General features: G+C 30.7%; 1 protein-coding gene across 1 annotated transcript in view; it reads left to right on the forward strand.

Annotated features, from left to right (window-relative positions):
- The window catches only part of LOC136972710 (uncharacterized), a 300,363-nt gene that overhangs the window by 268,976 nt on the left and 17,570 nt on the right, over positions 1 to 13,817 (forward strand). Inside the window, exons 135-140 of the mRNA XM_067267318.1 lie at positions 1,416 to 1,441; positions 4,956 to 5,124; positions 8,355 to 8,462; positions 10,011 to 10,211; positions 10,752 to 10,855; positions 11,591 to 11,713. Coding sequence (XP_067123419.1) covers positions 1,416 to 1,441; positions 4,956 to 5,124; positions 8,355 to 8,462; positions 10,011 to 10,211; positions 10,752 to 10,855; positions 11,591 to 11,713 — 731 coding nt within the window. The remainder of the gene's footprint in view (positions 1 to 1,415; positions 1,442 to 4,955; positions 5,125 to 8,354; positions 8,463 to 10,010; positions 10,212 to 10,751; positions 10,856 to 11,590; positions 11,714 to 13,817) is intronic.

Raw genomic sequence — 13,817 nt, forward strand, 5'->3', positions numbered from 1 at the left:
GGAAGTAGTTTGTTTTTGAAAAACGTCTTAATATTTCAATATTGACGAAATTATCCAATATAATTATGCAATCACATGTTTTATTATATACAGATCATTCATTAATCTTTCTGCTATTACAGCATCCACAGCAAGAGCAAATTGATAGTTTCTGTAAGTGAAATTTAATTGTTTCATGGATGCTGCAATGTTAGTTTGTTGAATACTGTTATGTATTTATTATGTATGTAAATCTCCACACCGAATTGCCCCTTGACCTAGTTAGGCAACCCCGCATCTCTGACCTTTGTCTTTGTCGTGTTCCTTTGTCTTCGGGCAGTCATGCGTTAGTTGTAGTAACACTTAGACCTGAAAGCACAAACATTACATTGTATTATCACATAGTTACATTTCTATTATAATAAAGTTATTTATATACATTAACAGTAATCGTTTATTTTACGGACACAACAAATACTCAACAGTCTTTCAGGTCATTCAGACCAATGGGCTCAATGCTGAAACAGTGCTGACATCACTAATCTCAACAGAGAACTCATTGGTCCATTTAGAAATGTTGTTTTCTCATCATTGAGTCAACTGTTGAATATAGAAATGTATCGATAGTTAAGCTCTTGGCAATTCACTTTAAAAGTGTTTAGAAAATATCAACCAAACATTGTTTCAAATTTTTGCTTTCTGTATTTATTCTTAATTATCCTCTGAAAACATCATATTGTTAAAATAAGAATTTAATCTTTCATCATACCATCATGTTAGAAATTTCAATAATTAGAAATGTAAATAATATTTTATAATCAAATTAATTTTATTATTCAAATGTTTTTAGTCTATCTCTGACATGTCTTCTTGTTTAAATATAATTGAATATTAATAACATTTTTTCATTATTTATGAATTACTTTTGAAAGAAACTTTTGAATTGAACATAGTCGGAACTATATATATAATTCCAATTATGTTCTTATTTTTTCTTTCTCTGTACTTCACACTTATTAAGACTTTTATCATAGTCAACATTTTCCAGACTAATATCACTTTAAATTGGATTCAATAACTGAAGAATAAAAACAAGACAACTATTGTTTTATACCATCCTATTAACACAGAAATGATTAAGAATTACACTTGTTATTTTTATTGAGGAATGCAGTTTTCTTCAGTTATATTTCCTTAAAGAAATATCATGAATAATAATATCTAGAAAGCATTTCATTTCATAAAAATAGGAATGAAAAATGGGATTACCAAAATCATCCTTTTGTAAATCAAATTAAATTATTTTTTGTCATAATTATATATTATAGATATGTTTTGTGTTATATTTATTTTAATACATGTTTATCAGAATATACAGTATATAACAAATTTGATTTTTAAAAACTTAATTTTTACAAATTTATCTTAATTTTCAGATACCTGTGATGACAATGGACATTTGGTGAGTTTATTAATTTATTCAAACTTTTAAGACATTTATCAAACAAGCATATTTATTTCATTATCAATAAAAATGCAAGAAAATCCCATTTAGTGAAATGCAAAATGCTTAATTCTAATACTGAATCTCAAATATTGTTAATGTAAACATCATTAGAATGAATTTGTAAAAAGATTTTTTTCAAAACTGATTTATTAGTAAAACTAATTATATTCATGGAGATTGAATTTATTGCCACTTATTATATTTTAAATAAAGGCTAATACATTCTAACTCCTTACAATATATAAGTACTCAGATTGAGAAATATGAATTTAACATTATATTAATGTTTTTGAACTTTTTTAGTTCATCTACATGTGTGTCACTTTACCTTTGTCCAAAAAGAATTGAACAATTTTGTGTAACATCTTTACAATGGTTGTGTAAGCAACAAAATTAGCAGCAAGTATCTAGTTTATAGGATGTAACTTATAACAGTACATATTTATTAAATTTATTAACTTATTAAAATGATAGATTAATTAATATATTAAAACATTATGCAATTGATAGAACATAGCATTATAGTAAGTAAACAATGTAAATAATATAAGATCTTAAATAAATATTAAACATAGTTATTCAGATAAAAAATATAAATAAAAGGAGAGTTATTTGCAAATTGATTGCTAAACTATCTTATTCAGTTGGTTATACATCAAGATATTAACTTACTGCTCTGGAATCAGGATTCTAACCCAGTGAAGATTATAATTTATAATGGATAATTTGGGTTGATGGTAGTGTTCTCTATCTCTCAGCCATTTTGGGTCAGCTCTTCTATGAAGGGAATAATTGTGTCCTGTTATGCAAGCTGCACTGTGTTATTGCTTCAGTAATCAGTCAATCAAACAGTTTTCTGTTTATCCACATACTGAAAGCTAGACAGCATCTTGTTTTCTAATTTATTATTAGTAGTCTGTATATTGCTAGAGTATAATTAGATTTTTTGTTGTTCTAAGAAACATAGATCTTGGAGTTTAATAATGGGTTTTTCATTAAAATACATGTATATATTGAAATATAATTTCCCTTCTGATCAAACACATTTTGACTTCTGGGCTGTCAACCAATCAAGAGCTCACATTTTTATTTTTTATATTGATTGGTTTTTATATTTGTATGAGGGTCATACAGAAAATTATGTTTGACTATAAAAAACAAAAAAAGCAATAATGATAGGAAAAAGTTTTATTAAATAAATAGTACAAGACTAGTTACTTTTCTGCATAGTCACCATTACAATTAAAACACTCATCGTAGCACTAATTTTTGGATTCCTTTGTCATAGACTTCCACTGCCAGGTAGTGACAGCTTCTTTTACCTCTTATCTGTTCCAAAATGTTTCAAATCCACCTAAAAACTCTTTCTGCTTGGGAAAGACCTCAAAGTCATTGGGGGCCAGCTCAAGACTGTATGGTCGGTGGTCAAAAACATCCCAGGCAAATTTCTGAAGCACAATTTGAGTGGTTGCAGTAATGTGTGATTGTGCATTATCTTTCATGATTAACCATTATTTTCTTATAATTGCTTTGTTCGTAATGTGATCACACTTATGCAATTTGTTTATGAATTTCTATAGGACAAACTTTCTTTATGTTTAGAAATCAAATAACACTTGGCACTTTGCATTTGGCAAGATTTCCAATTTTTGTACACATTTTAACCATTGACAAAACAGTAAAACTGTTGTTAAACTCCACACGTGCCAAACTAACACATCACATCAGAGAACAAATTGACCTTGAATCAATGTCAGTGATTTACCTGTGCAGAGTGCAATGCACAAATGTTCTTTATTTTCTGGACACCTCTTTTATATATTGATTCTTGAGATATTCAGAGCATTTGGCAATTGTGAGGATCCAGAGGCTGTTTTTTTTTTTTTTTCAAAAAGAGAAGCTTTAGAAACTTCCCGTTTTTTCCATCCAGTTCCCACAGAAAAGAACGGGAGAATATCAAATATTAACGTAACTGTCAACAAGTCACATCGACCTGCGAAATTAGCACAAATATGTTATAATGGTCGACTGTCAAATGTGAGAAAGATGATGATTAACAAAGTTTAAAGGAGGAAATCTATAAACAATTGCTAACAAACAATTGTGTCCATGCTACCAAACAAATGGTCACCTGATCAGATTCCAATGCTAAATACCCATATAATGACAGCGCACCTGACTGTCACAGCAAACAGTCTCTGAGGAGTAGACTTGACTCTGTGAATTGTGACTTTTTGCCTTTCTCCCCATTCCCATCCGGATATGGGCCACCCGTAAATTCCCTCGACTAGATCCATGATCGTCTTACCAACATCGAATGAACAAGATCTGGAACCATCGAGTCACGAGGTATTATATTCTCGATTGTAAACTCTTTCTCTCTTGATCATTTAGTATTCAAGTTAGGGCTAGTAGTAGTAACTATAAATGCCTACAGTCTAGGTCATTGACCTCTAGTGTCGTAACACATAACTATAATTGTATCTGTCACTAGTATATTGTATCTTATGCTTTATTTTTATATTAAACTTGTTGAATTTTAAATAGTTGCTCTCACTCATATATCGCAGACACCCTATTGACTTACCCAACGCAAGACTAGTTACTTTTCTGCATAGTCACCATTACAATTAAAACTCTCCACTCAACTTTTTGCCCTCTTAGCCATTCAGTGACAAGGTGAGTGGATCCTGCCAATCCATTGCTGTTAAAAGGGGTTTAGAATTCAACTCTCTACTCCCTGGTTTTTCACACAATTTAAGGTTTGCATTACTATTAGAAAGGACTGATTTTCAATTGCTCCATCACAACAATGTTTGATCTAAAACTATTTTTTTAATTTATTACAGTTAAGAGTTATTTCTTTTGTTATTATAATTAGCTTTTGCATTTGCTTGGAATTATTACAATAATTAGTATAAATTGTCATTGTCAAAATAAATGCATTTTATTACATCCATAAACATCTCAAAGCCCAATGTTTTAATAAGCTTGAGTTTCTTATAATTTAATTATTAATAATAATGGTAAGGTAACCTAATTCAATATGGCAATCATTTTGCTTATAAATTATTTTGTCTTGAACTGTTGCAATATAAACAAATAAAATTTAAATTTAAATGTTTTCATACATTATAGTGCTGGGACTAGATTAATTATTTACATCATAAAATAATAGATTAAAAATTTATATTTATAAAATTTGCTATATAAAATATAGCTATTATTTGATATTGTATTAGTATTATATCATTATTATACTACATAATTTTTTAATCTAAAGAAGAAGGAATATTTACTATACTTTGTTTATTACACTTATATAAGCTTATTTATAATATTGTCCAAAAGTTTTTATTATTTTAAGTTTACCTGAATGATAGAATGTCCGACTAATATAATTAAAGTAATATAAAATTACATAATTTTATTAAAACATATAATAATAATGTATAAAAATATTTTTTAGCCCGGTGATACTTGGTCTGAAGAAAAATGTACTATATGTACATGTACTGAAAAATTACGAATTGAATGCAGAGAAAAAGTTTGTCCAAGCCCACCAATATGTAATGCTGACGAAAAGTTAAAAGAAGTGTCCGGCAATGACAACTCCTGTTGTAGCATGTTTATTTGCCGTTAGTATACTTTAATTACTTAAGACATTCTATGCAGTCATCTGTAGTACTAAAATAATATAAAATTGGCTTTATTATTCAAATACAGTATTAATAAGAAATGCTTTCAGAATTTTACAAACAATAGGTTTAAATATTTATAACTATTTGTATATATGCAAATGGGATAGATGGGTAGATTGGGATGAATTATTGTTTGCTTAATTATAGTAATGCTTACAAGGAGAGGGTCAGATGTTCTGATCTTTGATTTGAATGAAACTTGGTGAGCATATAGCTTAACAAACAGCTCCTTGTCCAAATAATAGGATCTACTTCTCAAGCATTTCTGAAAAATGGATCTCTGAAAATTGACTGTTTAGTTTATTTTGAAAGAATTTTGGATATTTTTGCTCATGATTACATATTATGTCACCACAACAGAATAATATTCAGATGTTACTGCAGATGGACAAAAAGGACAAGTCTGATATGAAAATAGAGTAGCATAATTGCAGCATTTTTTTAATTGTTAATGTTATGGACAATTTCCTCATGCATTCGTGTTGCTACATTTCAAATATAACAATACTATCATATTGAAAATAAATACAAACAAATAAAACTTTTATTTAGTGACAAAAAAGTTAAATCTACAGAGACTTCTTTTTTGCTAAACAGGAAATGACATCATGATTTTTTAATCTTTTGTTTTATAAGTGTTAAACATGAAAAATAATAATAATAATAATAATAATAATAATAATGCTAATGATATGGTAAAATAATAAAATAATTTTGTTACATGTAAAAAAAAACTCGAAACTTGTGAAGGTTTGAGCCAACATCATGTAGCACTAGCATCTTATCCACTCAGGTATTGCTCTTCCAAGAATATGTGAAACTTCCAGACACATAAGCTAAATACTCAATTTTCAGAGGCCCATTTTTTCAGAAATGCTCAAGAAGTGGGTCCTAGTATTTGGACAACATGCTGTTTGCGTTTACGGTTACATGCCCATCAAGTTTGGTTCAAATAGGAGACCTGATTGTCTGACTCTCTCCTTGTTAATACAGTAATGTAAGACTAATTTGGATTCAAGGATTCAGTGTTGTTTTATTCATATTTTATTTGTTTATAAATAGGTAAACTTACTATAAAATTTATCATAATACTGAATTAAATATAAGGTAATTAAAAAATAGAAATCAAAATTATCAGAAAATGTATATTTATATTTATTGATTCTTCCAATGTTAATTTTAGTTAAAGTTGATAAGAATTAAAGTAGATTTAGTAGCACATGCTAAAGGTGTGAGGGATATGTTTCACACTTTCCATCTTTAGCCGTGCTACTAAATCCACTTAATTTCTTACTATTAATATATCCACTCTTGTGAAAATATTAGCAGCCTTCTCCTGAATGACAGTTAGAAGAGAGTGCCATAACAAGAGTTGAAATACTAGTACAATTTAACAAACAAAATAATTTCTGAAGGAAATTTATTAGAGGCATTATAAGCAGAAAAAAGAGATGAAACTGTACTATTATGATATCTTCTGACAGAATTTTGGGTAATTTTGTAGAGAAATTGACTACTTAAATATTGATATCACAATGCTCTTTCATTTGTGCATATATACAGAGATAGTGTGCTTTTTCACAGTGCTCAAATGTTAACATTTAACATGTCTATGACTAGTATGTATTGTGTTCAAGCAGAATTGCCAATTGTGACTTAAAATTGAATTTTTCAACTGGCATAAATTAATTGTAGGGATACCAAAGGAAGCATCTGTTTTGAGTACTAAATTCTTTATGTATGCTTCTAAGTAATCTTTTGTGAATTTTGTGAATGATTTCTATCAGGATATTATTTTTTTCTAATTTTAAATAATGCAGTTTAATCAAGCAACAAGGAGAATTATTATGCCTTTCTTGTCTAAAGTAAATTATAAGTATAAACTTAATGATAGCTTTCTATAACTAGACTTATGTGGTTGTACGCCTTATTTTGTATATTGTTGTATATATTATTCTTAGTATTTATTCCATTTTTTTCCTCTTTGTTGGTTCTTTTGTCTATCACTTCCTAGAAACTTCTTTCTTCCCTAACCCTTCCCTGTTCAAATGGTGGTGACCTAATTAAAAGATAAAGAAAAGGTGGTAGCCTGAGGGCTAAGTGTAGGACAAGAGGTCACCTTTTGGCTTGGACGTTGGAGAGATAGGACGTGTTGTGAAGACCTCCAGGTTGTTCTGGCAGCGACTGGAGAACAAAGGAGATGACAAGCCTAAGCTAGCATTCGAGAGGAATCCAAAATATATCCCGATATAGGGACCTCGAGAAGCTTATTCAGAGAATCGGATAGATGTCTACAATCAACAAATTCTACAGTTCGGAAGTTAATAATCTAGCAAGCACCACTCTATCATCCCAAGATCGTCGACACTTTGGGTACCCATTCTTTTCTATTATCATATATCCAACTATCCTATCTTCTATCTTTTCTTCTCTTTTTATTTTTATTTATATAAGTAGTTTTAAGTATTTAGTCGTAGTTCCTTATTTTTGTACTGCGGTGAATATTTTTTTGTCGCGAGGTTGCTTAACGATTCTACCTGAGTATCTGCAGGAATTGTATGTAAAAAGGTTAACGGAAAGCACGAGGAGTGTCGGAATTATAAAAGAATCCTGTAAAGAAAATAAACACGGGTGACGAGAACATATGTGTGTTATATTCTCTTGTTGAATCACTCACCACGTGCGTATCCTACACTTATTACACTGTTATGAATACAGAATACAGACTATGAAGTCAGTACATTACTTTTTTATCATTGGAAACAACAAAGGAAAGTGTTTAAAAAATGATATACTGACTTAATAACTTATCTGTAGATTTATTACACCATAAACTATCATTAAGTTTATATTGTAAGGACAATTATTGTTGTATAATTAGTATAATAAATGGCTGATGGAAAAACAAGCATTTTTGAGAATCCTTTGAAAGTTAATTTTTCTTACAGCCTAAGTACTAAGAATAAAACATACATTAATATTATTAACATTAATAATTAATTATTTTTCACTACATTGAGAGTGATTTATATAAATTATACATGTTAATAATAAATTTTACATAAGATAAATCTATAAAATACAAAATATATGTATCATTGTATTAAATGACTTTAAAATTAAAGTGTATATTTTCTAATAATTACAGAATATTTTTCATATTCCAGAAAAAGCTCTGTCACAAGTATCATGTCCTGCTGCTGAAGTACCAACCTGTAAGAGAGGAGAATCAGCAAAACTAATAACAGAAGGAAACTGTCCAAATTATACCTGTGGTAAAAGCATTTATTTATTTTTCCAAAAGAGTTTTTAATAATCTGACTGAATTTCAGAAATAAATGCAAGGACTTCCGTGATGACTTACAACGGACACGATATTGTCAAACATTGTGATCAACACCCCTATTTAAGGAAAAGTTATCATTCAGAATGGCGATAAGATATGAATGTGGGTGGGTAACATTAGACACTGAGGCAAGAACTTCATTTATAATTAAAACCTGTTCATTAGAATACAAAAGATATCTTACAAAAGTTTAGGAGATCTTTTCTCAAAAGTAATTTGATGGGATACACAGTAAGTCTTGATGATGATGATGTTTTTGGGATACGATATCTCAGTACTACAAGCTTCCCAGGACTCATTGCTTCTTCTCATCAACAGATTGGTGTTTTGAATGGATGATAGAAGAATTGAATTGAAGGAATTAACACACTGTCTGTCACTTGTACATATCACTTGATCAAAAATTGGACTGTTATGAAGGAAGAAGTCCCCCAGGTCCTTGGTTTCGTATCTCTGACTGGACATTCTAGTTAGTCATGATATCCCGCTTCACTTTTTTCAATTGGCTCCTAATTTCTTGCCAGGGCTATCAAAGATCAAATTCAGAGATCAGACACTTGTTAGAGATGGTTATTGAATTATGATTTTCACCTGTAATTCATTGTTAAGCATTTTTACCCCATTATAAATATTGCTAGCTGTACTCACGTGACATTTTGTCACATTAAACATTTTATTTTGTTATTTTTGGATTGTCAGAGAAAAGGTTGAATTCCCATTCTAGTCTCTCAAAAGAGACTAGAATGGGAATTCCTTTCTTTCGATTTTTTACTGACTAAGATTAGTTTTTTTTATATAAAACTATTTTCTCCCTTAAAAGAAATTTTGGTCAAGGTTTCATCACAATTTTTAATCTCTTGTTTCATAAGCTTAAATGTGAGGAATAATAATAATAATGATCCGGTAAAATAATAATGTTACAAATAAAAAACTAAACTGAAATTTCGAAGAATCGAACCTACATCATCTAGCTCCAGTGCTTATTGTCTTATTCACTCAGCTTTCACCACTCTTGGATATGGCACTTCCAAAGACTTATGTGGTAAACACTAAATTTTCAGAGGCCCAATTTTTGGAAATGCTTGAGAAGTGGGTCCTGTTATTTGGATGACGAGTTGTTTGTGTTTAGGGCTATGTGTTCACTAAGTTTCATTCAAATCAGACCTGAATGTTTGGCACTTCCCTTGCTAGCAATAAGAATAATTGTTTATAGCTCAACTTCTCTTGTAACCTGACATATAACTTTTCACATCTTGCTGGATGCTATAGCTGACATCTCATAAATGCTGGTAGAATAATGAGTAGTAGAATAATAATAATAATGGAAGTGTTTTTTATTTTATATAAGTGAAAATAGTGTGTTGTTGTTTAACGAAATATGTATTTAAAATTTTATATTTTTAAGTAACATAATTATTGATTAAAATCGAATTCATTTTTTTTCTAAATTATAATATTACATTTTATATTTTTACAGTTTGTGAGCCAGTTTTGTGTCCTCCCATTACAAAACCAAATAATTTAAAACCTGGACAGACAACAGAAATTATTAAATCTGAATGTTGCCCTGAAATTCAAATTATCTGCAAGAATGAACTCTGCCCACCCATAATTTCATGTCCTTCTCATTTAGAATTAAAACAATATGATGATGAATGTTGTCCTATATACCAATGTGGTAAGTTTTATCTTATACTTTATTAATTTTTAAAAAGTTTTAAAAATTAATAATAGTAATTAATTAAAAGAACAATTACTATAATAATTTTTAATACTTTTTTTTTAGTCTGGTATATAAAAAAGTTGGAAAGGGTTCTTGCACAACTTTATAATTTACAAAGTTAAAGTTATGTGTAGTGCAATCTGTTATGAGATTTTATTAATTAAAAAGTAATTTTTATATTATTAATTATTTTTGTATTATAAAAAGGAAAAGGCTTATTTTTGATTCATTCAGTCCTGAGATATAATGCAAGATAGATGCCAACGTATACGATAATTCTGTAGGGGTTTTTTCATTTTTGGACTCTAGTGTCAAAATATTGAAAATTGCAAAAAGAATCAAGAGGATTCAAAATTTGACCAATCACCATTGTATCCCTATGTTATATTCTAAAATAACCAGAAATTAAAAAATAATTTATGTGTATTTAACAATGAATAAAAATTTACATTTTACTAATTGAAACTATAAATAAATCTTTGTTTACATATTTAGAAATTCCAAAAGAAAAATGTGTTTATACTCATGAATATGGAATCGATGAAACTGGATATGATTTTCTAATACCTTTGGATGAGTTACAAGTTTCAGTTTATAAGGTATGGTTGTTAAAAACATTTTTAACAAGATGTTATTTAATGATGTATTAACATTCACTGGATTACAGTAATTTTCATGCCTATGTGGTTTGAAAGAAAAACTAATTAAATTAAACTTATTCTAAAACTAATGTAAATTCTTTTAGTAGACTTGCTATATAGCAACTTTTGTGGGACCTGTCAAAAACAGATGTTATATTGAATGGTCATAATTTAAAATTTTTCTAATATTTTTTGATTTCAGCAAGAAAATGCTGATTACTTTGTATTGTTTTGTATCTTTGTAAGAAAAATTACAAAACTTATTTTAAATTGTTATTTAAAGTAATTTTTAAAAATGAATTTAAAAAAGTAAAGAAATATAGCACTACATAAATTTGTTTTTAATAATTAGAGTCAGTTAAAACAAAATTAAACAAACAATTGAATGATGTTTACTATAATAATAATTTCCAGAATAAGAATAGTTCTGTGTTCATTATGAAATACAACATAAGTATAGAACTTTATGCTTTCCTTTCATAACGGATCTTTAGTATACCATGTATGTGAACAAATCAAATTGACAGAATATTAGCAGGCCAAATTATTATCAGACAAGTGCAGAATGTCTGGTGCCAGATTAATGAACTTCTACTCTATTTATTTTAAAGTAAAGAGAGAATTTATGTATGAATGTAAATAAACTAGTTATTTATATACATAATTTTGATAATTTTTGATTTTAATTATTAGCCAAATGAAACATGGACAGATGGTTTATGCAGAAACTGTACTTGTAAATACAATCATAAGAAATATGTTGCTCAATGTGCTGTTCAAGAGTGTCCTGATATTTATAGTATTCCAGAAAATTTAGTAAGTATAGTCTTATTTTATTAAAGTTTATTACATTGTGAAGCTAACGAGCGGTAAGAAAACAAAGAGACGAAAATGAGAGAAACAAAACACAATGAGTTTTATTTTCTTCACTCGTTAATAAACAGGATTCAAGGGATACCAACAAACACCTTTCCCACCGACGATACACGAGAGCAAATTCCGAATCTGGTACAAGAATGGGACTGAGGAGTTGGGCACACGTTTGTGTAGGTAGGGAGATGATTAACAAGTTAATTTGGTCGTTCCACAGTTCACCCCTCTCAGGGCACTTGGGAGTTGAGAAGCCATGTGACCTCATCGATAGGTATTATTACATTAGGAATTTGAATAAACACATAAAGAGCATAATTAAGGGATGTAAAGTGTGCCAGTAACATAATTTGCACAGGGGTTGAGCCCCATTCCAGGAAACGGAGGTTGCTGACTTCCCCATCTAAAAGGTGGCAGTTGATATAATTGGCTCATTGCAAACTACCCAAAAAGGTAATAAATACATTCTAATTATAGTAGACATATATACTAGATATGCCAAAGCTGTCCCATTCCCGAACCAATCCTCGCAGCAGATCGCGAATAGTTTCCTTTGTAACATAGTATGTAGATATGGTTGCCCAGAGGTAGTAATATTGGATAGAGGGGCGAATTTCACTTCGAGCATATTCCAGGAAATGTGTGACGAATTGGCCATTAAACGCAACGTTACAACTGCATACCGCCCTTGCACGAATTCCATATGTGAACGGTTAAATAAAACTATCTGTAAAATCATCGCGAAGATATCAAATGGGAATAACAGGGAGTGGGATGAATTTATCAAACCTGCTCTGTTCGTGTATAACAATTCTACTCATACGGCTACCAACGAGTCCCCAGCGTTCCTGTTACATGGATTTGAACCTCGATTTCCGAACGCTTTTCCGGAGGAGAGCGTGGAAGGGACAGATGCCCCAACTCGAGGATCAGAGTTCTTCACAAAATTAAATATGATCAGGAGGGTCGCGTACGAGTTGGAAAGACAACAGAATTATAAAAATAGGGGGCGTGAAAATAAGGGCAAGAGAGAATGTATATGGGAAAGAGGGCAGCGTGTGTGGTTACTTCGTAAAGGGAAAAGAAAAGGTACAGGGAAGTTTTCCCCAAAGTATTCGGGTCCTTATAGAATCACACGCATCTTGGGCCCAGTCACTGTAGAACTTGGCACTAATCACCAAACTGAGAGGTTAGTGATGCACACTGACCATATCAAAGCATGCTATTCCCCTATATATGAGGAGAGTAGAAGGCAGGTAGTACGGTTTCAGAAGAGACAAGAGACTCAGACCGAAGACGAGGAAGAAGATGAAGATCCCAGCGCTTACGTTAGGACTTGGTTGCCATTACCAAGAGAACAGCCCACCCCAATCACCACAACGCAAGAAGCGGGAGGAGTGGAAAGTGAGGAGACCAGAAGGAGAAAAGACGATGATAATGAGGAGAAAACACGGCACCCTTATAATACAAGGGGATGTAAGGTTGACTACCGTAGATTGCACTACGGAGTGTGATCTTAAAGGGGGGCGTATGTGACCGTCAGCCATATTGTATATATATATTTTATTGTATATAGTTATAATCCTATCTTATTTTTGCAATTTCCTCTTTTTTCCTTTGTCTATTCTTTCTTAAACTTTCCAAGATGACCGTTATCGCCATGGGCTGGATTAGCTGTTCTGAGAATCGGTAGAGACAATAGCAGGTAGTGTGGCCTGGGGAAAAAGTGGCTAAGAGAGGGGTCACTTTCGACTAGACACGAAGAGAGTCGGACAAAAAGAGCGAGGCTCGATCATGATTTCCGAGAGAGGAAAGAAGTTTGCGATAGTCTAGTGAGGAACTGAAATATAGAAACCGGCATATTGGAGAACCCCGATAATTGAGAAAAGAAAGGATAGTGAAGAAAGCCACTATCGTCAAACCCAGATCCTACACAAAGTACGTATCCGCCGAAAAAAGAGAAAACCCTTGGTGAATCATCCCTTTATTTCTTCTACCTTTCTGCTATCCTATCCTTCTTATTTTTCCTTAATATTAAGTTAGATTTAAG

This window comes from Centruroides vittatus, unplaced genomic scaffold (assembly GCF_030686945.1).
Source record: "Centruroides vittatus isolate TY-2023 unplaced genomic scaffold, ASM3068694v2 contig_301, whole genome shotgun sequence".
Classification (NCBI taxonomy): domain Eukaryota; kingdom Metazoa; phylum Arthropoda; class Arachnida; order Scorpiones; family Buthidae; genus Centruroides; species Centruroides vittatus.